This window comes from Balaenoptera acutorostrata, chromosome 12 (assembly GCF_949987535.1).
Source record: "Balaenoptera acutorostrata chromosome 12, mBalAcu1.1, whole genome shotgun sequence".
Classification (NCBI taxonomy): Eukaryota; Metazoa; Chordata; class Mammalia; order Artiodactyla; family Balaenopteridae; genus Balaenoptera; species Balaenoptera acutorostrata.
In genome coordinates, this window is record NC_080075.1 from 14,907,622 (window position 1) to 14,934,187 (window position 26,566).

The 26,566-nt window shown below is 42.9% G+C and overlaps 2 protein-coding genes and 1 non-coding gene across 9 annotated transcripts in view; 1 reads left to right on the top strand and 2 right to left on the bottom strand.

The window, feature by feature from the left end:
- The window catches only part of IMMT (inner membrane mitochondrial protein), a 50,762-nt gene extending 49,408 nt beyond the window's left edge, over nt 1–1,354 (top strand). For all 7 annotated transcript variants that reach the window (XM_057558757.1, XM_057558759.1, XM_007175330.2 and 4 more), the window contains one exon: nt 410–1,354. In XM_057558757.1, coding sequence (XP_057414740.1) covers nt 410–1,023 — 614 coding nt within the window. In that variant the 3' untranslated portion in view covers nt 1,024–1,354. The remainder of the gene's footprint in view (nt 1–409) is intronic.
- Nucleotides 1,355–6,061: 4,707 nt separating this feature from the next.
- Nucleotides 6,062–26,566, bottom strand: part of PTCD3 (pentatricopeptide repeat domain 3) — a 31,126-nt gene continuing 10,621 nt past the window's right edge. The window contains exons 5-24 of the mRNA XM_007175331.2: nt 25,770–25,838; nt 25,171–25,275; nt 23,471–23,594; nt 21,512–21,627; nt 20,908–20,978; nt 19,703–19,790; nt 19,255–19,315; nt 18,608–18,693; nt 17,494–17,638; nt 16,772–16,822; nt 14,566–14,655; nt 14,289–14,317; nt 13,304–13,410; nt 12,317–12,395; nt 12,129–12,219; nt 10,135–10,220; nt 9,173–9,321; nt 7,620–7,661; nt 7,033–7,191; nt 6,062–6,749 (exon numbers count right to left, since the gene is read on the bottom strand). Of these exons, the coding sequence (XP_007175393.1) occupies nt 6,671–6,749; nt 7,033–7,191; nt 7,620–7,661; nt 9,173–9,321; nt 10,135–10,220; nt 12,129–12,219; nt 12,317–12,395; nt 13,304–13,410; nt 14,289–14,317; nt 14,566–14,655; nt 16,772–16,822; nt 17,494–17,638; nt 18,608–18,693; nt 19,255–19,315; nt 19,703–19,790; nt 20,908–20,978; nt 21,512–21,627; nt 23,471–23,594; nt 25,171–25,275; nt 25,770–25,838 (1,827 nt within the window). The 3' untranslated portion in view covers nt 6,062–6,670. The remainder of the gene's footprint in view (nt 6,750–7,032; nt 7,192–7,619; nt 7,662–9,172; nt 9,322–10,134; nt 10,221–12,128; nt 12,220–12,316; nt 12,396–13,303; nt 13,411–14,288; nt 14,318–14,565; nt 14,656–16,771; nt 16,823–17,493; nt 17,639–18,607; nt 18,694–19,254; nt 19,316–19,702; nt 19,791–20,907; nt 20,979–21,511; nt 21,628–23,470; nt 23,595–25,170; nt 25,276–25,769; nt 25,839–26,566) is intronic.
- LOC114236868 (small nucleolar RNA SNORD94) lies at nt 8,105–8,240 on the bottom strand. The gene has a single exon (XR_003622716.1). It is a non-coding gene; the product is annotated as a small nucleolar RNA SNORD94 (small nucleolar RNA).

Sequence of the window (26,566 nt, forward strand, 5' to 3'; positions counted from 1 at the left end):
TCTGATGGCCTTAATGTAAGTCTTGGCTTAATTTAAATATCACATTTCTTTCTCAAACATTTCTAAAGATAAATGTATCTGAATTTAGACACCCTGCATTCTCCTAGATGTCACAGGAAGAAAGAAGGGAGACTCATCTGTGCACATCCACCCTCCCAGCTTTCTCCACGGCTACAGTAAAAACAAGTGTTCAGCAGATTATGTCGTGCCTTGTTGCCTCGTGTGAAGAGGCCAGCTAGGAAAGAACGCACCATAAATAAGTGGTGGGATGGGCTTGGAAGAGGCTCTTTCCAGCCCTGTCTTCCACTTCTGTGGAAGGTGCACCAGTTCTCTGTGTGTATGAGTACATAGTCAGGTGGAGAAAAAAGTCTGTCTTTGCCTTTTTTTTTTTTTTTTTTTTTTTTAATAGGTCACGCAGTTGCTGAAGAGGAGGCCAGAAAAGCCCACCAGCTCTGGCTCTCGGTGGAGGCATTAAAGTACCGCATGAAGACGGCATCTGCAGACCTGCCCACTGTTCCCCTGGGTAGCGCAGTGGAGGCCATCAGAGTCAACTGTTCCGATAGTGAATTTGCCCAGGCTCTAAGCGCAGCCCTCCCTCCAGAGTCCCTGACCCGTGGGGTGTACAGTGAAGAGACCCTTAGAGTCCGTTTCTATGCCATCCAAAAACTGGCCCACAGGGTAGCCATGATCGATGAGACCAGGAATAGCTTATACCAGTACTTCCTCTCCTACATACAGTCCCTGCTGCTGTTCCCACCTCAGCAGCTGAAGCCACCAGCAGAGCTCTGCCCTGAGGACACAAACACATTTAAGTTACTGTCATATGCCTCCTATTGCATTGAACATGGAGACCTGGAGCTGGCAGCAAAGTTTGTCAATCAGCTGAAAGGGGAGTCCAGACGAGTGGCACAGGACTGGCTGAAGGAAGCCCGAATGACCCTAGAAACTAAGCAGATAGTGGAGATCCTGACGGCATATGCCAGTGCCGTAGGAGTAGGAACCACTCAAGTCCAGCAAGAGTAAGGTCCAGGAAGAGCCTGGTAAAGTCGCATTTCATGTCAAAGGAAATCGGCAGTAATACATGAAGGGTTTGCAACAGGGTCTCAGAATTGCCTAGAAATGAGCAGGTTACAGGTACTGTTCTAAATGTTAACACCTGTTGCATTTATATTATTCCTTCTTGCTGTCATGTCAGTCAACTCCAGGAGCACTTTATTTGCAACTTGTGTAACATTTTCTGTTTTTCAGGTTTTACTGATCAGGCTTGTGAGCCAACCAAAATAATGTTTGCCATCACTGTTACTATTGGTTTTGCCCTTGGAGCAAACTGAATAAAACAAAAATTGAAAACTGAGTAGCTTATCCCTTTTCAAAAAGTATCATTTCTAGTTTGTTGTGTATATGGAAAATTTCCTTGATTAGCAGAAGTAGCAACTCCTGGGTGCTCAGAGTTTCCAGGCTGTGAACTGGGTTTCAGAAGCCCTAGGCCTGTTCTTGGATTTGAAGGTCCTGGTGAACTGATTGCTGCTGGTCAACCTCAAGAGTGATGTAAATATAAGCCAAAATGCCAATATATTTATAATTGGAGATACATCATTCCAGTGATTCAAAGGCACTAGAGATAGTATGTATCCCAAACTTTGATTTCCACAGGGAAAAATTATATTTTATACTGGGACCCAGTACACCCGCATGCACCCTTATGTGAATGTATACATGAAACAGTTTCTGGAACCATTGCTTCTCCTTTCTACTTGTGATGTACTGTGTTCTGGTCTGTGGCATTAGAAAAATGGTGTCTTCTCTGCCCACAAATTAATTCCACAGCCCTCAGAAAAGTTCATGGCTCCCAGTTCTGGAACACTGGTAGTTGACCTTGCTCCTTTCTGGCATGTTGACTGTGAATCTCTCCATTGAAGTAGGGGTGGTGAGCCTGGAATCTTAAAGGGATTCAATAATTTTGTGGTATATTTGAACTGGATTGCTGTAAAACCCAGAGAACTTGCTTACATAGTTCACTTCTCTGAAGATTAGAACAGTTGCCATATTGGATAAACATTAACCAGTGTTTACCTTTCATTTTTTACTTCATGAAATTACCGTCAACATATTTTTTCAAAATCATGATTTTTTGTTGGTTTTTTTTTTTTATAAATTTATCTTATTTTATTTTTGGCTGCATTGGGTCTTCGTTGCTGCGCGCGGGCTTTTCTCTAGTTGGGGCGAGTGGGGGCTACTCTTTGTTGCAGTGCGCAGGCTTCTCATTGCAGTGGCTTCTCTTGTTGTGGAGCACAGGCTCTAGGTGTGCGGCCTTCAGTAGTGGCTCGCGGGCTCTAGAGCGCAGGCTCAGTAGTTGTGGTGCACGGGCTTAGTTGCTCTGCAGCACGTGGGATCTTCCCGGACCAGGGCTCGAACCCATGTCCCCTGCATTGGCAGGCGGATTCCTAACCAGTGCACCACCAGGTAAGTCCTTTTTGTTGAGGTTTATGTGTTCATAAACAGATTATTGAAGAGGCATTTTTATCTGAGCAACATATCTGGAAATCATGAAAAAAAGAGGGTTGTCTATATATTTCTGCAGGTGTATCCAGCTCCTGATTGTTACACTCAAGTCTGCATGGCACTTGACGTTGTCCTTTGATTTGGGGATCCAGTGGTTCGTTTGGCGTTATTAACCGTCCTTATGTTCCTCCTAAGTGGATTCTTAATTCAACACAATACATCTAGTTTCTCTGACTGGAACACACACTTCGTGTGATGTCCTTAATCTCTGCAGGTAGAGGGACTCTTGGCACCTGTGGGCCATTAGGCTTTTACTAGAAGATAATGAGGCTGTTCTAAATTAAGCCTTTCTTCCCTTTGGAATAGCATGAAATTGTAGAATACATTAACTTGCAAAGCTGACTAACTTATTTGTCATGTTAGAAGTGTTCATAATTTTTATTTTACTCAGGAAATGTGTAAAACATTACAGATCAGAAGGAAATAAATTTCTCTAGGAGCCCAGGAATAACTTCCTTCAGATGTGATTATCTGAGCTCACAGGAAGCAAGCAATACTGAGCGGTTTATTTCCACTCTCTAAATCAAAATAACAAAAGCCACTGGCTTTCAATTTTAGTATTCCTTTAGCAAACCTCCCCAACCCTCATTGCATATTGAGAAACAAGATGTTGAAAGGGGACTCTGCTTGTCCAGACCTTGATTTTTCTTCCTGATGCCCAGTAAGATTCACATCTTCCTGAGCTATCATTCAGCAACCCCTTAGGTGAAAAGGGCCTTTACTTGGGCCTAAAGAGCCTTTACGTGCGTTCTCAGTTCTACCTTCAAGAAGGTGGAATCATTAAAACTCTGATTTTTGCCTTAATGTTTAAAGTTTCTAAATCAATAAAGAAGGAAAATGTAAACTTAGGCAGTCTCTTTTTTTTAAGGCACGGTACTTCTGTATTCCTGAGTATTCACTTAAACCCTCTGCTTTCTTAACAGGTTCTGCATAAAAGCAGTCTCCAAGTCCCAAATTAGTTGTAATTTAAACTTTTAAAGTAATTTGAACTCAGTGCAGAAGAACAGATAATTTAACATAAACGGGAAATAAAAAGTGATTACATTTTAGGCAAATCACTCATCAGGTCCAGTGGGCACCATTTACCTGAACCAGGGCTCGGCTCAGCTCCCCTGGTTTCCTCCCTGTGGATGCATTCAGGGGCTGGGGGGCTCTGAGAAAGCAGAGGGAGCGTTGAGGAGGAGGGGCTTTGCCTGGCCACGCCACCCTTTTCCACATGGGGTGGTGACATGGTTTCACTGCTTGGTCCGGGTTAGCTGTATGGACACTGCCCTGGGGTCTCAGGAAGAAAGAAAGAGGAAGGGGCTCTGGAGGGACTGTGGGGCACAAGCCAGCAAAGGCGCTGCTGTCGTGGGAACAGATGGCGCTGGTATCGGCAAAGCTTAGGTTTTCCTGGGGATGAATTCTATCGTGACCTTCACTTCTCTTGGACGTTCTGAGTTTTCAAGAGTAAAGTCTTGCTGAGCTCTGTAAACTTGGGTTTGATCTCCAGTGTTCCTTCTAAAATCTTCTATAAAGTCCACAGCTATGCAGGTCAGCTAGACAACTTTTTTTTTTTTTTTAATAAATTTATTTTACTTACTGATTTTTGGCTGTGTTGGGTCTTCGTTGCTGTGCGCGGGCTTTCTCTAGTTGCGGCGAGCGGGGGCTTCTCATTGCGGTGGCTTCTTGTCGTGGAGCATGGGCTCTAGGCACGTGGGCTTCAGTAGTTGTGGTGTGCAGGCTCAGTACTTGTGGCACACGGGCTGAGTTGCTCCACAGCATGTAGGATCTTCCCGGACCAGGGCTTGAACCCATGTCCCCTGCATTGGCAGGCAGATTCTTAACCACTGTGCCACCAGGGAAGTCCAAGGACAGTATCTTGATGTTGAAGGTGATCATATGGATGATGGTTTCTTTGTCCAGGGAAGGCCCTAGACAACATTCTTTTACAGGTTAGGCTCCTTCCTGGACCAGGCTGGAGACTCCCTCACCCCCCCTTTGTGTACCTTACATTTGCTCACTCCATGTCCTAGCACACTGCCTTAATCAACCGAATAAAATATGCCCATTTCTCAGGTAAGTTGCCACTCTACCACTGAGATCTAATCTAAGTGATTCTGTAAACCTTGCCCTGCCCATCCACACTCCTGGTGACTGCTATCTCACAGCACATCCTTTTACCAGCAGTAAAATAATTTACATCACCATCAGGTACACTTATACGTGTTTATCAATATGCATACATCTGTGGTGCTGTAAAAATGTCAAAAAACTTTAACGTATGCAATGTACTTAATTTTCTAATCCATTTCATTAAAATATTCTAGTCATCATCTGCAAAAATTGATTTCAAACCCTGCAGTTTGAAAGACGTAAGACAATCCATTTTATTAAGAGTACTCAAATGTTCTACTGGACCAAAACCAAAATTGATAGGTTATTAACTTCGGCATAGAAAAACAGAACACCTTATACTATTAGAGGCTAAAGAGAGAATGGAGACCAGTCCTACAGGCCTTCCTTAATTTTTTTCTGAAAAGCTGGAAGCAGTTATTTTGCCCAGAATCGGAATCTGGAATATCTGTAGCACAGAGTGAAGACCACATGGCCACGTCATCACCCACTTGGAAAGTCCACTACAAATTCATGTGCCATCGGCCCAGATGGACCTTTCCCCCATCAACGCCATAGCTGCAAAGCACGATGCTGAGGATTGTTCTCTGGCAGGATTCCCCGGCAATGGAAGTGTTCTGCATCTGTAAGGATTGCACTGAATGGATACTCAGCCCAGAAGAATCAGCCATTTCCAGGTGCTGATGAACCAGAGGGAAAGGGAGGGGCCGAGTTTACAGAAGCTTCCAGGTAGCCAAGTTCTCTTTGCAAGTTTTAAGGCAAGATCAGAGGCTAATCTGCCCTACCTATCCCTTTTGCTCATTTGCTATGTCAAGGGGCTACTGGGGCGATGCACATGAATACTTAAGTAGCTAGTTACTGTCATTTCCCCTGCCCTCTTTGTGTCTCACTTAGATATCTTAAATTCTGGTGATCGATCGAGGAGAAAACATGAGTCAGTACTTAGGTTTCTGAGGATGTATGACTGGGTCCTGGCCAGAGGATAGCAAATGGAGATGGGGACAGGCACATGTCACAGACACATGTACAATACAGCAGCCCACAAATGGCAACCCCGGCAGGGTAAGGATGAAGTTGCTCATCTGAGAACTCCTGGGATGCCTGGGTAAATCTGGCAATCAGATTATGAGCTAAGCAGCCTGCGCTAGAAACCCCTGTAGCTCCTGCAAGCCTCACAAGTTCCTGTTTGCTTCCCATACCACTTGCAAGTCGTGAGAGAGGCTGGAGTAGAGGTTCTTGACCTACTCGATTACCAGCAATACACAGTCATGTCAAGAAGACACTTCAATCCTCTTGTCACCACATACATTTAGACCACTTTAAGTACAGCACAACTGAAGAACGTGCCAGCACTCACACAGAGAGAAAGGGAGAGACGAAACACTGCTGTGCAAGCCCCAAGCCTAGTGGGAGACTATGGGCTATTTTATAAAAATAATGGAAATGCATACATATGTACCTTGGTTACAGTATTTACAGTCTTCATCTTCCCCGCTGTGCAGCCTGAACTCCTGACGTTGTTTAATCAGTTCTAAGATGAATAATTTCCCACATATAAATATCCCTGAACTTGGCTACTACTGACCCAGCACCAACTGTGATGTGATTGTACAAAAACTTCCTTTAGACGCTTTCTGAGTTGGAGGAAGTGTCAGGTCATAGCATCAGCCAACAAAGGCTACAGTCCCCAATGGGGGAGGGGCAAACCACACTGACATCAGCTGACAAACACTGCAGTTGTGCAGAGCTTAAGAACATCACAACGTGTGTCCAAAGAAATGAAAATGGTAGTGCCCCTTCTGTTCACATGGTAACCCTGGCATGGATGGTTTAGTTCAGGAATTAAACGTAAATAAGTAAGCGTTGTTATCAAGTTTCACGAAATCTGTATTCTCTTGTTTTCTTCACATTACAATTAAATACTAACGTCTCAGTTCTCAAGTGTAATCACAACAGCCATGCTAGGCCACAGGAGCTCCTGATTCGACCACTTTTATTTGCCTTCGCCGACGTCATTGTCACTGTCACTGCTGCTGTCACTGGTCAATGCAGTTAGGTCTCCCAGGGCTTCCCTGTAAGAAAAATAAATGGGAGGGTTACATTGCAACTCAGGCTTGGGGCTGGGGGACTCTGCAGCTGCACTAAGCAACAAAGGAAAAGGTTCCAACCAGCGAATAAACCTATAGGCCTCCCTGACTTTTATGACAAACGAAAAATATCGTGAAACCAATACTTTCTGCAAGGAAAGGAAATTCAGGGGGTAGAAAGCTACAAACATCTGAATGGGCAGACAGACAAATGGTCTGCTCCATTTTCATAACTTTCCTTGATGGTGATGATACAGGACCCACTTACTTCTGCTCCTGGCTGAGGGTGAAGTCAGCCATTAATGTCTGGGTGAGGCTCTCACAAATAGGTAAGCTGAAGGCACCCGCCAGCTTCACTATCTCAATGGCCTGGGCAGGGCTGCCGGATGCTTTTGCACTGCCCATAAACTCATTCAGCAACTCACTCCTGTAAAAGGCAAAAATGTCAGCATTCCCCAACTAAACCCCTCAAAGATTTACATACAAAATCTAGTATCTTATAAAGATCAGTCATAAAATCCTCAACAGTAGCTTTGCAGACAGTTACATGAAGTCTAACTTTAAAGGGCCAAATAGATAATGAACACTGATTGGTTCATTATGCCTTCACTGAGGATCTAGCCAATGTATCCCCAGTGTGCTGTCATCACTGAGCACAGATTAAAAAAAAACAGTGCTTGCCTCAGGATGCCTTAGATGGTAGGAGTGACTGATCACCTACTTGCCTAACAGAAAAGTGCCCAATTGCCATGGCTGAGGTATGTGAGGAAATTCCAACCCCCTTCCCCCAATAAGAGTTAAACGCATGTGGCTAATCCAGGATGTACCCAGGCAGCCCTGTTAACTTGAACTTACCTAGGGATCTTATTATGTGTCCTGAAAAGCCCCAGCATTTTCCTGTTCAAGATGAGATAGGAAAAAGATTATGAATACTAATAGAACAGAAGGCAATCGAATGACCATAGCTTTTCTCCTGGACTCAGAGACCAAGTGTCCTTCCTAACAACCAGAGAGGAAGCTCCTGAAGACACACGTCTGTGAGCTCCACCAGCTCCCAGCCCTGTCTTCCCATCAGAATCACCCCAGGTGCCTCAACTTCCTCTTCCCAAACTTCATATATGCACATTACGTTACAAATTTCAAAGGCAAATCTGCTTTGTTGCCAGTGTTGAGAATTGCTGGGGTACATCCTCCTCCAGAGGATCACTTCAGTCCCCCCAGGGAGGGAATGTATGATATTATGTGGGCAGTGGGAAGAGAGGGACGCAAATACAATTTGATCTCTTTTCTCTTACAATCCAGCGTGAGTTCAGTGTGTCCTATGATGACGTTATGAAGAGCAGGCTCAGATTCAGGCATCAGTCTCATGTAAGTGCTTGCCGTCATCCTGCCACACGCAGGACAAAGGAGAAACACGTACACTCAGCTCCCATGATCAGCTGAGGTCCGTACCCCTGCGCCAATCATCACAGCCTGGTTCATAACAAGCGTGTGTCACCCTGCCCTCGTCAACAAGTCCAAGCATCAAATGTTAGTCAGCAGCTGTGTAGCCGGCTGTGTGATTCGCCACCAGCTACGATCAGAGGAGGCAGCAAAGCCTTTACCAGCCCTTCCTGGAGAGAGCAGACACCCACACCGTGGACTGACCATCAGGTTCAAATTAAGGTCCTCGCTAGTGAACAGCCAGGCACAACAACCCCGTCACTGGCTCTTAAAACCAACACACGGTTATATCCAAAACAATACACATCGGAACCACCCAACTGTGACCGCCCCTAGCAAGGACTCTTCCACTGACTTCTCCACTTTTGGAAAAACCACTATGCATAAGGTCTCTATTCACAGTTAAACACCAGAAATTAGTATGTGAGTGAAGTGCTGACGAACACACAGAACTAGAATACAGTGGCACAAACCAAAGACGGGTTCTAGTCAAGGCCAGGTTTAGTAAACACTGGTAAAATGCCAGTTTCTGGAAGTCCCAGTACACAGCCCACATTTTAAGCTGGGGGGTGGGGCGGAGAAGCATCCAGGAGATGACTTGAATAAACCAAATGACCAAAACATTTTCAAAATTAAGATTCTCTGATCACTTTGTTCTACTTAAGTGAACGGAGAAGTGACTTGCCCACGAATACAGAAAACGAAAATGGAAAGAGAATGAGCCCACTGAACCACGTCTTCTCTTAAACACATCATGTATACTGGTTCCTCTTCCCCAAGTTTGCTTTTTTAGTGGGTATTTGGAAATTCCTATAGAAAACTCAGTACGTAGAAAACTCGTTTGTCTCCTGATAAACTACACAGTATACAGCCAAATTAGAGAAACTCTAATGACCAGGGTAAAAGTTCTCTGAGATCCAAGCACAGATGCTTCCAGTGACACGTGTGGCATGTACTGTACTCACCAGGCTTCCTGGGTTCTCCCGGCCCTTAAGAAGAGGACGGCTATGTAGTTCAGAGAGCTGGCCAGCCAACTGGGAGCCGTCTGTCTGGCATCCTGGCTTTCATAAGTCGATTTGATATCTGCAGCACAGTCAGCAAACGCCACCTGCAGCTGAGATGCTCTGAGAGTCAGCAGAATTGCCCAACTGGTTTTTTTTTTATTTTTAAATTATTAGCACCTTTTAATTAATTAATTATTTATTTATTTATTTATTTGGCTGTGTTGGGTCTTCGTTTCTGTGCGAGGGCTTTCTCTAGCTGCGGCAAGCGGGGGCCACTCTTCATCGCGGTGCGCGGGCCTCTCACTATCGCGGCCTCTCTTGTCGCGGAGCACAGGCTCCAGACGCACAGGCTCAGCAGTTGTGGCTCACGGGCCTAGTTGCTCCGCGGCACGTGGGATCCTCCCAGACCAGGGCTCGAACCCGTGTCCCCTGCATTGGCAGGCAGATTCTCAACCACTGCGCCACCAGGGAAGCCCCCAACTGGTTTTATGAGAATTTAAGTTCAGGAGACTCCATAGGACCATTAAAATTTTTAAGCAATGCATTTTACCGTGGGAACACATCACATGTACGGCACACAGTAATACAGTATTTAAAAAAAAAAAAAAAGCAAAGCACTCTGCCCTGGGGTAATAATGGGATCAGCCACGTATTTCAAAGCCAACTATGGGTTTTCTTTTTAGAGAGAAATTTAAAAAAAAGGAAGAAGGCAAGCTGCTATTAATTGTCAGGATTGAGAGGATCCATTTTCATGCGGCTTGCTTTGGACTAGAGGAATAAGACTGACTTCAGACGGCAGAATTCTCCACAGTGATAGGCAAAACCATGGAAATGACCCTCACCGGGCCATCAGTATTAGAGGATACACTGGTTAGTATACATCTAACAACGACAGCAAAACCTGAGTGTCAACACAAGCTTACCTCTGGTGGGTGCCGATCCCTTGCCATGAGCATCAGAATCTCTTCTTTAAGGTCACGGCGAAAAGTATGACCGTATTCTTTACTATCTTGAAACAAAAAAGAACAGAGTGAGAAGTGATCACTGGCATGTAAAACCAAGACTCTTTGGCTGACCTCTGTCCACTGTCAGCAGCCACCCACATTTTTTGGGGGGGTGAAAATACATTGCTGACATGTATTCCAGGATTCCAGAAAACTAGCAGGATGATTCATGGTAGGAAAGGACAAATGAGCAGTTAAAGCCAGCACCAGTAACGTGCTCCCAGGCAAGCGTTAACACGGCACGTGCACTACTCTCCAGCAGCCACCAGCTCTACGTGGTTTTTCAGCACGTGGGAATCGTCACTAGTCCTTGTACACGATCATTAGAGCAGCCTTGTAAGGTAGGAGGGCAGGGCTGTAGTCTCTGTCTCAAGGGAAATGAGGCAGACAGAAACTGATTTTATGATCAGTCACCTAGTGGATGAGATACAGCATCTTCTGCAGCCAGTTTACACACATAACCACACACACAAACCCACAGTCATGGCTGTTTCCTAGAAACCTGAGTATCACTGATTGGTTAGCTTTTTTTTTTTTAATTTATTTATTTAACTTATTTTTTAATTTTTGGCTGCATTGGATCTTTGTTGCTGTGCGCGGGCTTCCTCTAGTTGCGGCGAGCGGGGGCTACTCTTCCTTGCAGTGTGCAGGCTTCTCATTGCGGTGACTTCTCTCATCACGGAGCATGGGCTCTAGGTACTCAGGCTTCAGCAGTTGTGGCACGCGGGCTCTAGAGCGCAGGCTCAACAGTTGTGGCGCACTGGCTTACTTGCTCTGTGGCATGTGGGATCTTCCCGGACCAGGGATTGAACCCATGTCCCCTGCACTGGTAGGCGGATTCTTAACCACTGCGCCACCAGGGAAGCCCCTGGTTAGCTACTGAAGCACAGTGATGCAACATGGTATACAGGAATGAACGGCACAGGCTTTGGGGGTTGATATTTTGGGTGTCCCAGGTAATTAACACTAATGTCACACAAGTGCACAAAACCCAGCCTTTTCTTGTCAGAAAGGAACTAATTTAGGTCTTTTCCACTACACTGTCACTCATGCAATCCAATATGTAACATGAGCAAATGACCCTGAAGTAGACCTCAACTATTGCATTCAATTTAGTCAAAAATGGAAGTTTTTGGGACTTCCCTGGTGGCACAGTGGTTAAGAATCCGCCTGCCAATGCAGGGGACACGGGTTTGAGCCCTGGTCCAGGAAGATCTCACATGCCGCAGAGCAACTAAGCCCGTGTGCCACAACTACTGAGCCTGCGCTCTAGGGCCCACGTGCCACAACTACTAAAGCCCTCGCGCCTAGAGCCCATGCTCCGCAACGAAGAGCAGCCACTGAAATGAGAAGGCCGTGCACCGCAATGAAGAGCAGCCTTGCTCGCCGCAACTAGAGAAAGCCTGCGCACAGCAAGGAAGACCCAAACAAAGCCAAAAAATAAAGAGTAGTAATTAAAAAAAAAAAAAAAGGAAGTTTTCTTCCCTAACAATGTTAACATGCTTGTTAATCAAAACATAAGACAAGGGCTTCCCTGGTGGCGCAGTGGTTGAGAGTCTGCCTGCCAATGCAGGGGACACGGGTTCGAGCCCTGGTCTGGGAAGATCCCACATGCCGCGGAGCAACTGGGCCCGTGAGCCACAATTACTGAGCCTGCGCGTCTGGAGCCTGTGCTCCGCAACAAGAGGGGCAGCGATAGTGAGAGGCCCGCGCACCGCGATGAAGAGTGGCCCCCGCTTGCCGCAACTAGAGAAAGCCCTCGCACAGAAACGAAGACCCAACACAGCCATAAATAAATAAATAAACAAATACTTAAAAAAAAAAAGTAAAAGTCTATAAAAAAATTAAAAAAAAAAAACCAAAACATAAGACAATAAAATGAGATGGGTCGGGACACATAAGCTGAAACTGACCTTTCCAGATCTGAGGAATCAATTCTAGCCGATTGGCCACATCTAATGCTTGGAGAAGATCTATCAGTGTTTGGGAATGTGGAAAGAATACCTGATTCAGAAAAATAAAAATACATTTTCAAGTATTACTCAGCAAAGACACCCACAAACATCTACAATGATAAATGGTAAGTAATGAATCATCTTACTGAAGGTATCAGGTCCTTATACCACTTCAAGGTGACATCAATTTGTTCCATTAGACAAAGCAAACCAAAGAACTTGGAACTGTAATGGAGAAAGAAAGCATGTTTAAAATCCGTGCTTAATAGGGGAATGATTAAATTACAGCACAGTCATATAATGACATTACACAGAATTTAAAGACAATAAGTTACACACAATTTCAAGTTACACAGGCCAATGCTTGACCCAGGAGGTGCTGCCAACTGTGCTTTCCGGACTTCCCAGTTAACACCTTCTAATCCTCAACCGGTCACTGATGCCACCTCCTGGTTATACTCTCAGCTCATGGTGAGGAGAGAGTGGATATCCTATTCATTTTAAAAGCGTTCAACGTAAAGCGAGGATTTGGACCACATAGAAGAGAACCATCACACACCTATAAAAAGGCTGCCTCCTTAAGTTCTTGTTTTTCTCTGCTTAAAAGCAAACCCATTTAAGGAGTCTCTTTGGGCTCCAACACGTTCATCTTCAAAAACAAATGAGGCTGTGATGAAATCTTTAGGGACCCACCCTCCTATGAATTCAAAAACATAAAACAGGAGGGTTTACAGGGAAAAGATATATGGATTTAAAGTGTTACAGGGACATCCCTGGCAGTCTGGTGGTTAAGACTCCACGCTTCCACTGCAGGGGTTGCGGGATAGATCCCTGGCCACGGAACTAACATCCTGCATGCTGTGCGGTGAAAAAAACAAAAAACAAAAACAACAACAAAAAACCCCAAAGTGTCACAAATAAAAACAGCTTAAAAGATACACAGCAGACATCTCAGTCTGACAAATCAGTTTTACCACTGCTTGACTCTTCAAGTGTTCAATTAACTTACATTGTTAAGTCAGGGTCAAGCTGCCTAAAATCAGGCCGCCAACAGCCTCCCACTTGCAGAACTGACTACTGGTTGCATACAGGTGCTCCGTTAATGCAGAAGGATATATTTCCAATACACTTACTAATAGAAATTACGCCGATGATCGGGTCCAATGAATTTCCGGTTGTCTCCAGTGTTTAAAAGGTCATGGACCTGGTAAGCAAGTTCTAGATCTCTGAGAGATGAGCACTGAAAATTTACAAGTAGTAAATAAGCATCATTCTGCGATCCTTATCAGCCAGAGTGGCTCTTATATAAAGAAAAAAAGTACAGTTACCTGCGGAAACATCTATGCTGATTTAACATTATTACTGGTTGACAGCAAATGAATTACAAGAAAATGGGGGGGGAGGGAGGAATCAAAACAAATCACCAAGTTCTGTGAAATTTAAAACAAAATAACCTTAATCTAGTAATTATACCTATATTTAGTAACTATATGAAAACACCTGGTTGCCATGCACAAGACAGCTGGAGTGCTCACTCCAGCATCACTATACTGGCAAAAAACCCATGAAATAACTCCAAAACCCACCCACAGAAGTCCTTCCCTCCTGTGAAATAACTGTACTGCTGTCAACAAACAAGATAACATGGAAATGAGTCTGGACATGCATGTTTGAATAACCAAAGGAGAAAACCTGGAAGGACACACACTAAAATGGAAAGCAATTATCCTTAGGGAATAGGATATGCTAATTCATTCTGAAACTGCTTGAAAATTTTTCCTATGATTAGCATGATAAGATGAAAAACCAAACTTAAAAACCATCAATTTAAAAAGTTACCAATAGGCAAATATGAAATACTCTGAAACCTTACTTTCAAACCTTACTTTCTGAAGAAAGGTATGAAAAAAGATAATGTATACAATAAACACAGGGCAGGAATGTTATGATTTTGTAGAGATTTTAGAGGAATAAAAAATTAGAACTAAAGACGTGAATATAAGTAAGAGTCAGGAAGTGAAAGAATCAGGGAGAATCCCCCCACCCCCCCAATGATGAATTTAGGAGACGGATAAAAGAAAAAAGGAAAACAAAAGTTAAGCGAGAAATTGTACTTACAACCCTCATGGCTGACTGAAAAAACATATCTGAAAATCAAAGTTCACAAGAGCCTTGGTTACTATGGATAAACATTTTCAAGTCAGTAACATTAATAAAAATCCTGGCAACAAAACTGGTAACATCGGCATAAAAACTCAGGACAGGAAGTAGAGGAAGCATACAGCTTCCAAAAATTACTAAGCTAAATTAAACCCTGTCCTCATCACAAGGCTCTAAGACCTAGCAGTCAGGAAAACGGGGCTCTCTGTCTTATACAAGCAATTTCTGTACATACCGTCATCCGGGTCCTTTGGAGAAAATTTCTTTCCCATTAATTCGTTCATGATGTCATAGATGATGAGGGACGATCCTTTTGAAGGGCTTTCTGCAGAACAAGAAGGCAACTGGGTTTTCTCACGAGTCCACTTCCTGTACAACCACCGGGTGTGCAGAACTAGTCCTAAGGCCGCATTTCTCCTTCCTCCACCCAAGGCACGGAGCTGGCCGGGCACATCCCTGCTAGAGGAACGAGTGCACCCTCTGCACAGAGAGCAGCTCTCCCCAAGACCCGGGGCAGTTACAGGTGCTCCCAGCAGAGGCTCTACCCTTCCTTCTTAGGCTCCTCACAAGGTCGACTTGCATTGAAACGGGAGACAGACAGACCCTCACTAAGCCTGCATACTTAGAAAACAAACATGTTTTTGCTAATAAACATTTGTGCTCCTTTTAAATATAACCAGGATGAGAGCCAAGAAAAAGAAAACTGTAGAATTAAAACGCACCTATGACATTTCCAGTTAAACATTTCACATTATTAATCCACATCCCTTCCCCACCTTATCCATATGCAAGCGGTAATATACTTTCCATGACAGCCCAGATGTACTTTTGAAGTTCAAGCATGTTTTCATTTGTTAGCGATCCTAATTATTCTATTAGTTTTATAATAACCTATTTTATATGTATCATTTCTTCATTATTTTAGGCTTTCTCCTTTGGGTAAATTCCTAGAAATTATTATTACAGGCAGCCAATTTATATCCCTCAGACACACCGACACTCCTCCCCCCACGGCCCTGGGTGTTACTCAGGAAGCACAAGTACCAATGACTTTAGTTAGCAACCGAACCAAAGTGATATGTGATGTTGAGGAGAAATGGAATAGGCTTTGGGGTCAGAAATAACAGTTTCAGCAAAATGACACCAAAGTTGACTAAAATTTTGGAACACAGAATTACCGTGGAAACTGTTTACCTGTTTTCAAGATAAAGTCAGTTAACTGCCCTTACTTCCCGATAGGTGAGAATGTGAATTTTGTTAAAACTAGCCCTCCAAAATAGATAATCAAGGTTTTCTGTTGTTTTCACACGTAAAGTCTACCACAGGAGAGAAGGACTAGAATTGTCATTTCTGAACCCAGAGGTTCTTCCTCAGATTGGGGCAAATGGTTAAGAACCAACAGACTGTGAGCGCCTACTACCTGCCTTCCAAGCACAGGACAGGACATTGTGCATAATTCATTTCATCATTACACCGTGATGGCATCACTCAAGTAAGGTATCCAGTTCCTTCTGACACAGGTGGTAAATGGTAGAGGTAAAATTTCAACTCAGGTGTGCCCTGCTCCAAAGTCCATTCAATAGAGCACAGCAGACCTAAAACTAGGTGACAAACAGAGCCTCAAGGTTCTCCCATGAGGTTTCAAAATAAGGTTACTGTGGAGCAGCACTGTCCAGCAGCTTCCTGCAAGGATGGAAACGTTCTGTACCTGCATCGCTGAACACGTAGCCAGCAGCTACAAGTGGCCACTGAGCACTAATACAATGAAGGAATTTTTAATTTTATTTAATTTTAATTAAATAGCCATGTGTGGCTAAGTGGCTACTGTATTGGACAGCACAGCTCTGGAGAGCAAAAGGAATTACAGTTTCTCCTGACCAAAACTGTACACCATCCTTTCTTTTTTTTTTTTTTTAAAATTAATTAATTAATTAATTAATTCTGGCTGCATTGGATCTTTGTTGCTGCGCGCGGCTTTCTCTAGTTGCGGCGAGCAGGTGTTACTCTTCGTTGTGGTGCGCGGGCTTCTCATTGCGGTGGCTTCTCTTGTTGCGGAGCTCGGGCTCTAGGTGCATGGGTTCAGTAGTTGTGGCTCGTGGGCTCTAGAGTGCAGGCTCAGTAGTTGCGGTGCACGGGCTTAGTTGCTCCGCGGCATGTGGGACCTTCCCGGACCAGGGCTCGAACCCGTGTCCCCTGCATTGGCAGGCGGATTCTTAACCACTGTGCCACCAGGGAAGCCCCACTATCCTTGTTAGTATATTTAATGACCTCCCTCCCCTCCAGCTCAAGTTTTACATCACAAACAAGATGTTACTCCCCTCAAGAATAACGTTTTGCTCAGGCTGTAGACAAGGTTATTTTGTGAACTGTCTAGTCTTAATTCGTAAGCAGTGAAGTTAGCCTAATTTCTACATAAATTAGTAGCATAATGACATACATACCATGTTGATAAAACAGCTGAATAATATAGTGATACGTTGCAAGCGAGGGTTCTTATGTTACCAGGTACATAGAGGAAAAAAATAAAAGAAGTCATACACAGCTATACAAAATACAGCCTACTGAGGCACACTGAACTAAAAACATACTAATGTTGATATTTAAGTAAAAGATACATTTCTGTTCCTCTGAACAAAGACATTTGCTAGCTCATATGATTAATGTAAAGGTGGAAAGGTGTCACAGAGATTGAATTCCTCTTAGAAAGTCCAGACACCTATTACAGCCAATGCACAATGAGTTTCATTTAAGAACACTAAAGCATACTGAAATGAATTGATTCCCAAAACATCCTTCAATAAAGTAATTACTGAAAAATATACAATACACTAGCACACAATTGGGTTCAAATAATTATGCTAGAAAATGTCACGAGTTTAAAACCAGCCAACTGTAGGAGAACAATTCTCCCTAGAATCAAGAAATCCGTAAAAAAGTACCTAAAATACTAAAAGAATGTAACTTCCTATAAACAACACAAAGATGATAAAAGAGCTCCCATCATAGTAAATACACGTAATTAAAATGTGCCGAATGGTGGAAAGGAAATTCCCAACACACTACGTAAACAGCAAAAGAGTTTACAGTCTCTTTTTTGCTTGTCTGGACCTGAAACCTCTGGTCAGCACTGTCTTCAGTGAGGGACACTAGGACACATCCTCACCTATTCCAATGGCTTTCATTTCCCGTAAAGTCTGTAAGGCTGGCAATTTTCCAAATGCATGAAATCGTCGGAGACATTTCAGAATAGTATTAAAAGTCTGTAGATTGGGTTTCACGTTCTGTGCAACCATTTGTTTCAGCAGGTCCTAGGTGAATCAAAAGCAGGAAGTCTTTTTTATGCCTGGTAGGTAATTTATCCAATAAACTAATGTAACATACTAAAAAAGACTTGGGCTCTGTGCCTATGTTTAAAGTAGATTAATAAATACATCCCCAATTTCAGAATTATCTAGTAACTAGCAGGACCAGTAACTCTGCCCCTTAGAGAAGCCCCTCCATCAGTTACCCTGACCCCACGTGATCAAGGTGTCCAACTGTCTTTAGCGGCCTAGTGAGTCTGAGACTGAAGCAAGAGAGCAGACTAGAATGGATTGCATTTTTTCCTTTTTTACATGCGCAGTATGGTAATAACACGGTTTCTATTCCTGCCACTTCAATCCAGTGATTTCAATCTTTGTGTTGCTGCCGTGGGCTTTCTTTAGTTTTGGAAAGCGGGGGCTACTCTTCGTTGCAGTGTGCAGGTTTCTCATTTCAGTGGCTTCTCTTGTTGCGGAGCACGGGCTCTAGGCACGTGGACTCAGTAGTTGTGGCTTGAGGGTTCCAGAGCACAGGCTCATCAGTAGTCGTGGTGCACGGGCTTAGTTGCTCTGCGGCATGTGGGATCTTCCCGGACCAGGGCTCGAACCTGTGTCCCCTGCATTGGCAGGCAGATTCTTAACCATTGCGCCACCAGGGAAGCCCCTCAATTTTTTAAAACTTAGCTAATAAATTTTTTCAATAAATGTGTCTCATTTTAATGAAAAAACCATTATGAGAAATAAGTAAATAAAGCAAGCCAGGTCTTCCTGGATTCGAGCTGTATGCTTGGGTCACATGTCAGATACACCTACGTAAACTACACGGTCGCTGGAAGGGTGTGAACAGGTCACCATGAGCTGAGCGCCCAGCACAGTGACTGCCATGAAGATGCTCAGTGAATGCTGCCTCCAGCCCACGTACTCCTAGCAAGGGATATTCTAGGCCCATTAGAAGACAAAGTGAGGGTTCCTCCTTACCAATATATTATTCCATTTTTCTTCAAATTTCTCATTCACCACCAATGCTGTTGCTTCAATCAATGAATTGAAGGTGTGTACATCAGCTATAAAAGAAGACAACAACTTTAACAAAATTTGGGGTTGAAGATTAAAGGCAAAGTGGTCATGCACACATGTCTACAAAACTAGAAAACTACTCTTTTCTCTGGCTCTGGACTCCTGCTTCAATCACCAATACCACAGGAAAAGATTAAGAATGAACAAATGGGCTTCCCTCGTGGCGCAGTGGTTGAGAATCTGCCTGCCAATACAGGGGACACAAGTTCGAGCCCTGGTCTGGGAAGATCCCACATGGCACGGAGCAACTGGGCCCGTGAGCCACAATTACTGAGCCCGTGCGTCTGGAGCCTGTGCTCCGCAACAAGAGAGGCCGTGACAGTGAGAGGCCCGCGCACCGCGATGAAGAGTGGCCCCCACTTGCTGCAACTAGAGAAAGCCCTCGCACAGAAACGAAGACCCAACACAGCCATAAATAAATAAATAATTAATTTAAAAAAAAAAAAAAAGAATGAACAAATGATTGAGGTAAGATCCTATGATTTTATAGATGCCTGAGAGAAGGAAAGAAAAGGAAGGACAGAGGGGAATTCTCCAAACGCACTTACCACGAAGTCTGTTGTTTAATAATTCAGTGTACAAGTTTAATGCCTGCGTAGGAGCTCGGTGCTGGAAAAGGGAAAGTATGAAAATTAAGGATCATCAAATTTGTTCAGTTAAGAAATATGTGCGTATCGACTGCTCTAGGGTTTGGGAACACAGCAGTAAACAGACATGGTCTCATTCTCAAGAAACGTATCCTCCGTGCAGTGGTTCTCTACTGGGGCAATGCTGCTTCCCAGGAGACATTCAGTAATGCTTGGAGACATTTTTGGTTGCACAGCTGGGGCGGGAAGGATGGACCACCAGCACCCAGTGGATAGAAGCGGCTCCTCAACGTCCTTCAAGGCACTGGACAGCTCCACAACAACAGATTATCTGGCCCAACTGTGAACAGTCCTGAGGTTGAGAAGCGGTGACTTGGGGGAAGATAAAGATATATAAAACAAACGTTACCTTCACCATTCCTCGGATCATTGTGCAGTAGGAATGTGCGTTTTTCTCTGGCATTAGAGCAAAGATTCTCTCAGCGTTGTTTTTTGCTCTAGACACAAGAAAGTAAATGTGAACCAGAGGAAACAGGAAAAACCAGTAATAGCCACCAACTTACCATGTTCCAGGCACCGAGCTAAGCATTTTATGCATATAATTTCAAGTAATTCTTGCCACCCAGAGAGGAAGACATGGTCATCATCATTTTGAAAACAGGAAAAACTGAGGCTCAAAGACCTTAAACTGACCAAGGCTTTACAGGCTAAGTGGCAGAACCAGGACTTAAAAGGTGTAATATGTACTCAAGGTATTAAACAAAAAGCCAACTGCACAGCAGGGTACATAGTGACGTTACCCCACCCTCTTTCAATTGGATACAATTCCCCAGAGGCAACCACAGACAAGCGGTGTCTCTAGAATCCTTTGTCCTGTTCTAGCCTATCAATGTGCTATGTTATACAAATCACGCTGTACCTTGATTCTCCCTGTTACCAATATGTCTTGGAAATCAGACAGAACCAGGATTTGGGCCAAAATGGTACTCCAAAGTCAATGCTCTTAACCACTATGAGAAATTATTAATATCTACTGAAAAAATTTAATTTTTGATTCTATTCATTTTATCACTTCAAAAAAGACTTTAGATATTAATGGTAGCTTCCCTTTTCCAGATATCCATATGAAATACCTTTCTTTTATTTAGATATTTCTACTCAGTTAATTTAATTCTGAAATGTTAAATGATATTCACCTTTTGTTCGGAAGTGAATACTTCTGTTTGCTGGCCAGTAGTCTGAACTTAGAACTATGGTCTAGCATATGTGTATTCTAACATAATAAAAAATTATGAACCTTTTAGAATTAGAGGTATATATTGCAAGGTAGGACTACTGATGAAACTACCGAAAGAACCATACCATGAAGGTTACATGGAGTTAGATGGAAAAAAAGAAGTCAGGTGTCAACCTTGTGCTGCTGGTTGGAGGTAAAGATCTAATAAAAAACGGTCCAAACACATATGAAAACCAACTGAGCCATTTATACTGCACACTGAAAACAAACTGCATTTTAGAATATTCCAGGATCGTACCTTCTTCAGGGGCTGATGGGGAACATTCCACGCACTGTACAGAGCCATAACACAAAGTTCTAATCATGCTGTAACATACCTCCAAGTAACTCCAAGCTGATGACCAGCCTTCTTCTTAGGTTTCTCGTTATTTCCCTCTGTGGCCTCTTCCTGAAATGAACCATCACCAACAGATATAAAACAAAATATGACAATAGAATGCATTCTCTGAGGAAACTTCAGAAAAGCAAAGGACATACAGATCCCCTAGAAGGCAAAAAGGAAACCCAGTGTTTATTAAGAAGTATCAATTTCTAAAGTATAGAGTATGCTCACTCCTCTCTGCCCACATATGTATGAATTTTTTAGGGGGCTGGGGCCAGGGGTTTTTCCCCCCCGTCCCTTACACATCATACTATCACTTTAAGTAACAACAACAAAGGGGCCTGTCCAAACATTTCTGGTCAAAGGTTTGCTGCATGTGGCAGGCAAGGTCAAAATATTTTTAAGGAGGGAACCAGGGCAAAACAATTGTTAAAATCCGTCTCTTTCTCCACATCACTTTTTGTCCAGGCTACGTACTATGCCACACCACACCTCAGAACAAATCTCTTCGACCCTAACACATGGCACAAGAACCTGCCTTAGTCTGAGGAGGTATTACTACCAAAAGAAACTTTAAAAATCACTGCCAAAGCCATTACCAACTCTTCTGCTTGTTCACGTTGTTGAAAATTATAATTAGTTGAGGGCTCTTGGTTACCACAGTAACACAATAAATCCAAGAGACAGTTAGCTGTTTCCAGAGATACGGTGGTTCCTGTGGGTAGGAGAAAAAAAGGGAAAGAAACCTTGAAACATCAAAGAACTAAAGCCTATTAGATTAAAATTCTTCACTTTTTCTGTGAGCTGTGGCCTTCCCGGCTACATATTCAGTCTCATCCACCACTTCCGCGATGGATGAGTGTGCACTCCACGTCAGCTTAAACACCTGGAGTGATGCAGACAGGACACAATTCCTAACAGTGCTGTGTGACAGAAAAGATAAAATACAAGATCACGTTTGACCCTGTGCTCATTTGTTTTATGTACTCATATCCCCAGAGAAATTATCTCACGGTTCTAACTATCATCTTCAAACTGAGCCCTCTGCAAATGATTGCCACGTTGTCCCCCGGGCCCAGTTCCATTTTTACAAATGCAAGCAGAACTATTCCACTTGGATCCAGGCCCTCACTGAAATCCTTGCCTAGAAATACTAGCATAAATGCCTAATTATAGTAGCCTTTAAAAAATTATTGCTCAAAACATTATGTTCCCGTCTTGACTCTTATGAAGGGGGAGAAAAGGGAACAGGAAGAAGTATGAAATATAATTTAGTGCTTTAAAAGAAAACTAACTGTGTTTTTCTAAAGAAAATATACTGATAATACAAATGCCCATCAGGAAACTTAAAAGCCCAGAAAAGACAGCATGGCAGAGTGGAGGGGACACCGGTGATGGAGTGTAACTTGACTGGGTCTTACCATCTCAAAGCTGTGTAACCCTAAAGATTACTTGTAATCAGTTTCCTTTATAAAATGACTATAAGCACACCAACTCATAAGGTGTTGTAGAATTAAATGCATAGCAAAGTGTTTGGCACTTATTAGGGCCTTGATAATAAAATTTTGTTTCCTCTCCCAGTATGTTGCCTCATTCCATTACTCTGAATGAGTCGAGTGTTATGGGTTTGACACACTGTCTTTAGTAATGCTTACTGAACGTCTGCATGTGCCTACACCACACAGTGTGTAAAACAAAGGAAGACAAGTCTTAGTACTAAGATGTTTATCGTACTCAATAAGCAGAGGGAAAAGCCTTCCTAAATGATAACCTGCATCAGCAATTCATTTGTACACCCGAAGCTTTAACAGGCTACACACCAAAATTTTCAAATCAAACACAGCTTTCTGCAAATGTTTCTTGTTGTGTTTAAGACTGTATTGAGTGGTTCAGTCCAGTTTCTCTCTCTTGCATGTTTGGCTGATTTTTCTCCTAAATCACTGAACAGCACTCGGGATTCTAAAACTTAATGCTGCTGCCTTCCATGTTACTATAGGTACATTCTCATGACAGCTTACAAGCCCTGCCACCTAGATCTACACCCCTGGAGGTTCATCCAGATCAAATTCAGAGAGCCGCAGGATTTGACAGAAGTGACTTTTTCAAGGCCACAGTGCCAATTGGTGCCAGAACCTATCCAAACCTCTGATCCCGCCGCTTAGCGCTCTTTCCTTTTTAAATATTTCTTTTTTGTCTGCTTTATGCCTTCCAAACATACTTAAAGAATATGGGAAATGTGAATAGAGTATGTACACACCTGATGTTAAAAACAGAAGCTAAGGAAGAATAGCTGTATAATTTCTCTACCTGTGATACAGCACAAGAGGACAACATACTAACAAAGTTGCAACTCTACCCCACCCACAGTTTTAAAATGATGCTCAAGCAGAACATGGAATATGACTTATTAAACCATAAAAAACACAAATATAGCCACTGAGCAGAGGAAGTAGCATAGCACTTGTAACTTGTACTCATAACTTATCTGGATCACATACGTAACTGTGGCCCACTTCCAAGCCCATGTTCCCAGAGAGGCTTCAAATGAACTTAGTCACCTGTTTGCAAGAGCTGATCAAACATGTCCACAGAAGCTTTGACTTTTCTGAGCTTGATTCGTTCCTGCAGAGCAGCCTCACTTATACCTTCAATCTGAGGTTCAAAGTACTCAGGCATAAAACACTAGGAAAACAAGATGGCTAAAGTTATTGCAAACAGGGCAACGTGAAAGGGAACTGAGTAGGACAAAATTTTGATCACCAACACACCAAAATAAAACTTCACTGCTCCGATTCATGCTTCATGCACCAGATACTATTTATCATTTTAACAAGAATACCTCTGTAGGGAATATAACTTATTTCAAAAAACCTCTCCAGTCTCCAAAACAAGATTACTTAGCGATCTCCTAGCTTGGGGCAGAGAATTTAAAAGCACCCAAACATAAATATTTAATCCATATCTGAAGAATCTAATTTCCAACTAAACTTCCAATTTCAAGGTGAACTTATTTTTCCCTTGCTAAAACCATCCTTCCTACTTTCCTCCCTATCTTGGTTAAAAGTGCCACAGTACACCCAGTTTGCAAAGACAGAAACCTTTCATCCTTGATACTTCTTTTACTCTAAATGTTTAGTACTACCAAGGTATGTTGATTTTACCTCCTCACCAATGTACCCAAATATTTATTGAAGGCCTACTACTTGATGCCAGGCACTAAGCTAGACACTGGGGATAAAGAGACGGAAGTCATTCTCTACCCTCAAGATGCTCACAATCTAACAGAGAAAGCAAATAAGGAAATAGTTATGATACAGCGTGAATGATAAATGATGTAAGAGGTCTCAGAGGTATGGGAATGCTGCCCGCCATGGGGGCACGGGATCCACGGACGGCTTTAAGCAGAAGTGAGCTAAACATAGAAGAGTAACTGTTAGAAACATAACGGGGAAAGGATGGCCAACAAATGATCATTCCACTGCTGCCACTGTCTTAGTTCAGGATTCTAATATTTTTATGGACACAATCACACTGACTACCTAATTTGTCCCCAAGAGTCGCTGCATGAGAAGCACAAGAGGGTGTGTCTGGGGGGTTTGTGTGTGTGCATGCTTTGGAAAGTAGGGAGATGTGAGAGGGAGCAGTTTTAGACATAATGAGTCTGAGTTACTATTTCCACTAATAAACTCAGGAGGGCAGTGCCCGTGTTTCGCTCACCACTGTATGACACGCTAAGCACAATGCCTAACACACAGCAGGCCCTGCACACTCCTCATGACTACAGAACAGAGGCAGCTGGAAATACAATCTGGAGTTCAAAGTAGAGATACCTAGGCCAGATATACAAGAATGCCAAATGGAGTATAAGGGTCACTGAAGCAGGAAGATTTTGGACAGAAAAAAAAAAGAGAAAGTGACTGAGCACGGAACCCTAAGAAAAAGACACCAAGGCTTAAGGAGTAGATAGAAAAGCTACTGAGGGAAACTAAAAAGGAATAGTCACAGAGATAAAGATGTAAGAGTCTGGTGTCACAGAAGCCAAATGGGGAAAATAAAATGAAGAGCAAAGACATATAGTTTAAAAATAATAATAATAAAGGTTAGTATTTATTGTAAGCAAAGATAACCGTAAACATTAAAAGACTTTTCAGCCAAATACTGTAGGCATTCAAATGGCTACTTAAATATTAGCCATGAAAACTTAGTTTAAGTTACAATTACATAGTATTATCTGAAAATTGCAATTACTTCTCCTTACCGGTATATGAGGTTCAGCTATGTCTTTCTGAAAATATTTGGGATATGAATTAATAACAAATTTTGCTGCATTCTCCCCGGACTTCTTTGCCAACAAAAATGAATGCTATATAAAGAAAAAGATTTAGATATAAGTTGATATTACCTGTAATTTAAACTCAAGAGATCAAAGTCACACCCTCAGCAAAAATTATTCTGCCCCCTTAAAAAAAAGAGAGAATACAGTGATACACAGAATCCCAATTAGAAGTTAAACTACATAATTATTATTTATCTACCTCTACTTAGTGTGACGTAATTTCAGGTCACATCTTATATACAGCTTGAGGTATATAAAAGCAATGTGTTTAAACCAAGTGGATTGCTCTATAGTGGTAAAGAGCCCTAAGTATTAAAAACCCAAACCAAATACTCTCTCCACAGCCAATCTCTAAAACTTTTTGATAAAAGTAGTAAAAATTTCAGAAAATCTACCAATTTATCTATCAGCATCTGCAAACTTTTCAAAAGTTTTTACAGCTAAGCTAAGTTATACATGTACTCTTGTACCCAAACCAACAAGATAAAACAATACTAGGAAAGTTTCATAAAAATACTCACAGATTCCATAGAGGATGTTGGTATGAGATAAGGGTCATCTTGAAATGCGTAAGGGGCAGCTGTAGCATCCTGTGGGGAAGACACAGAAGTCTCTTTAGCTAGATTTTTATTAAGAGGACCCTGTGGGTTTTGGTGATGACTAAAAACTCTGTAAAGTAAGTTTTAACTATACATGTATCACAGAAGCAGAAATATGTATGTTTGCAGACACTAATACCTACGCTGTACCCGTGGCTCTGTAGACTTGGTTGTAATTATGCACAACTTAAAGCAAACAATGGCTCAAACCCCCATGACTGCTTTTTAATTGAAGGCTGCTATCACCAGGGATAATTGCTGTTTTAAACTCAAGGTCAAGAGCTTCGGAATTAACTAGCCTGGGCACCAGCTTCCTGCACTAAGGTCTCCTGCAAACGGAGGACAGTAGTTCCTGGGCCCTCTCAGGAGGCGGGAACAGCAGCAGCTTCTCCCGCGTCCTTTTGTCCAAGGTTCTAGACTTCTTCAAATTGTTCTAGGTAGAACCCTGAGCAAAATTAACTCTCCAGCACCACTAGAGGCTCACTTAGAACGGCCCTCAAATTACTTCTTCTAGCCTTCTCCCATCCCTTGGAGCCCCCTTCCCTGGGCCTTCTGGCAACTTTGTTCCACAGGAAGAACTCAACTTACATCCTGAATGTCTTCTGTCCCGTTGATGCCTTGTCTTACTGACCCGGATTCTCCAGGGACAGCCTCGCTGCGGCTCTCACAGGAAGGGTGCTCATGCCTAGGGCCCGGAGGCAGTACTCTTCGGGGCCCTC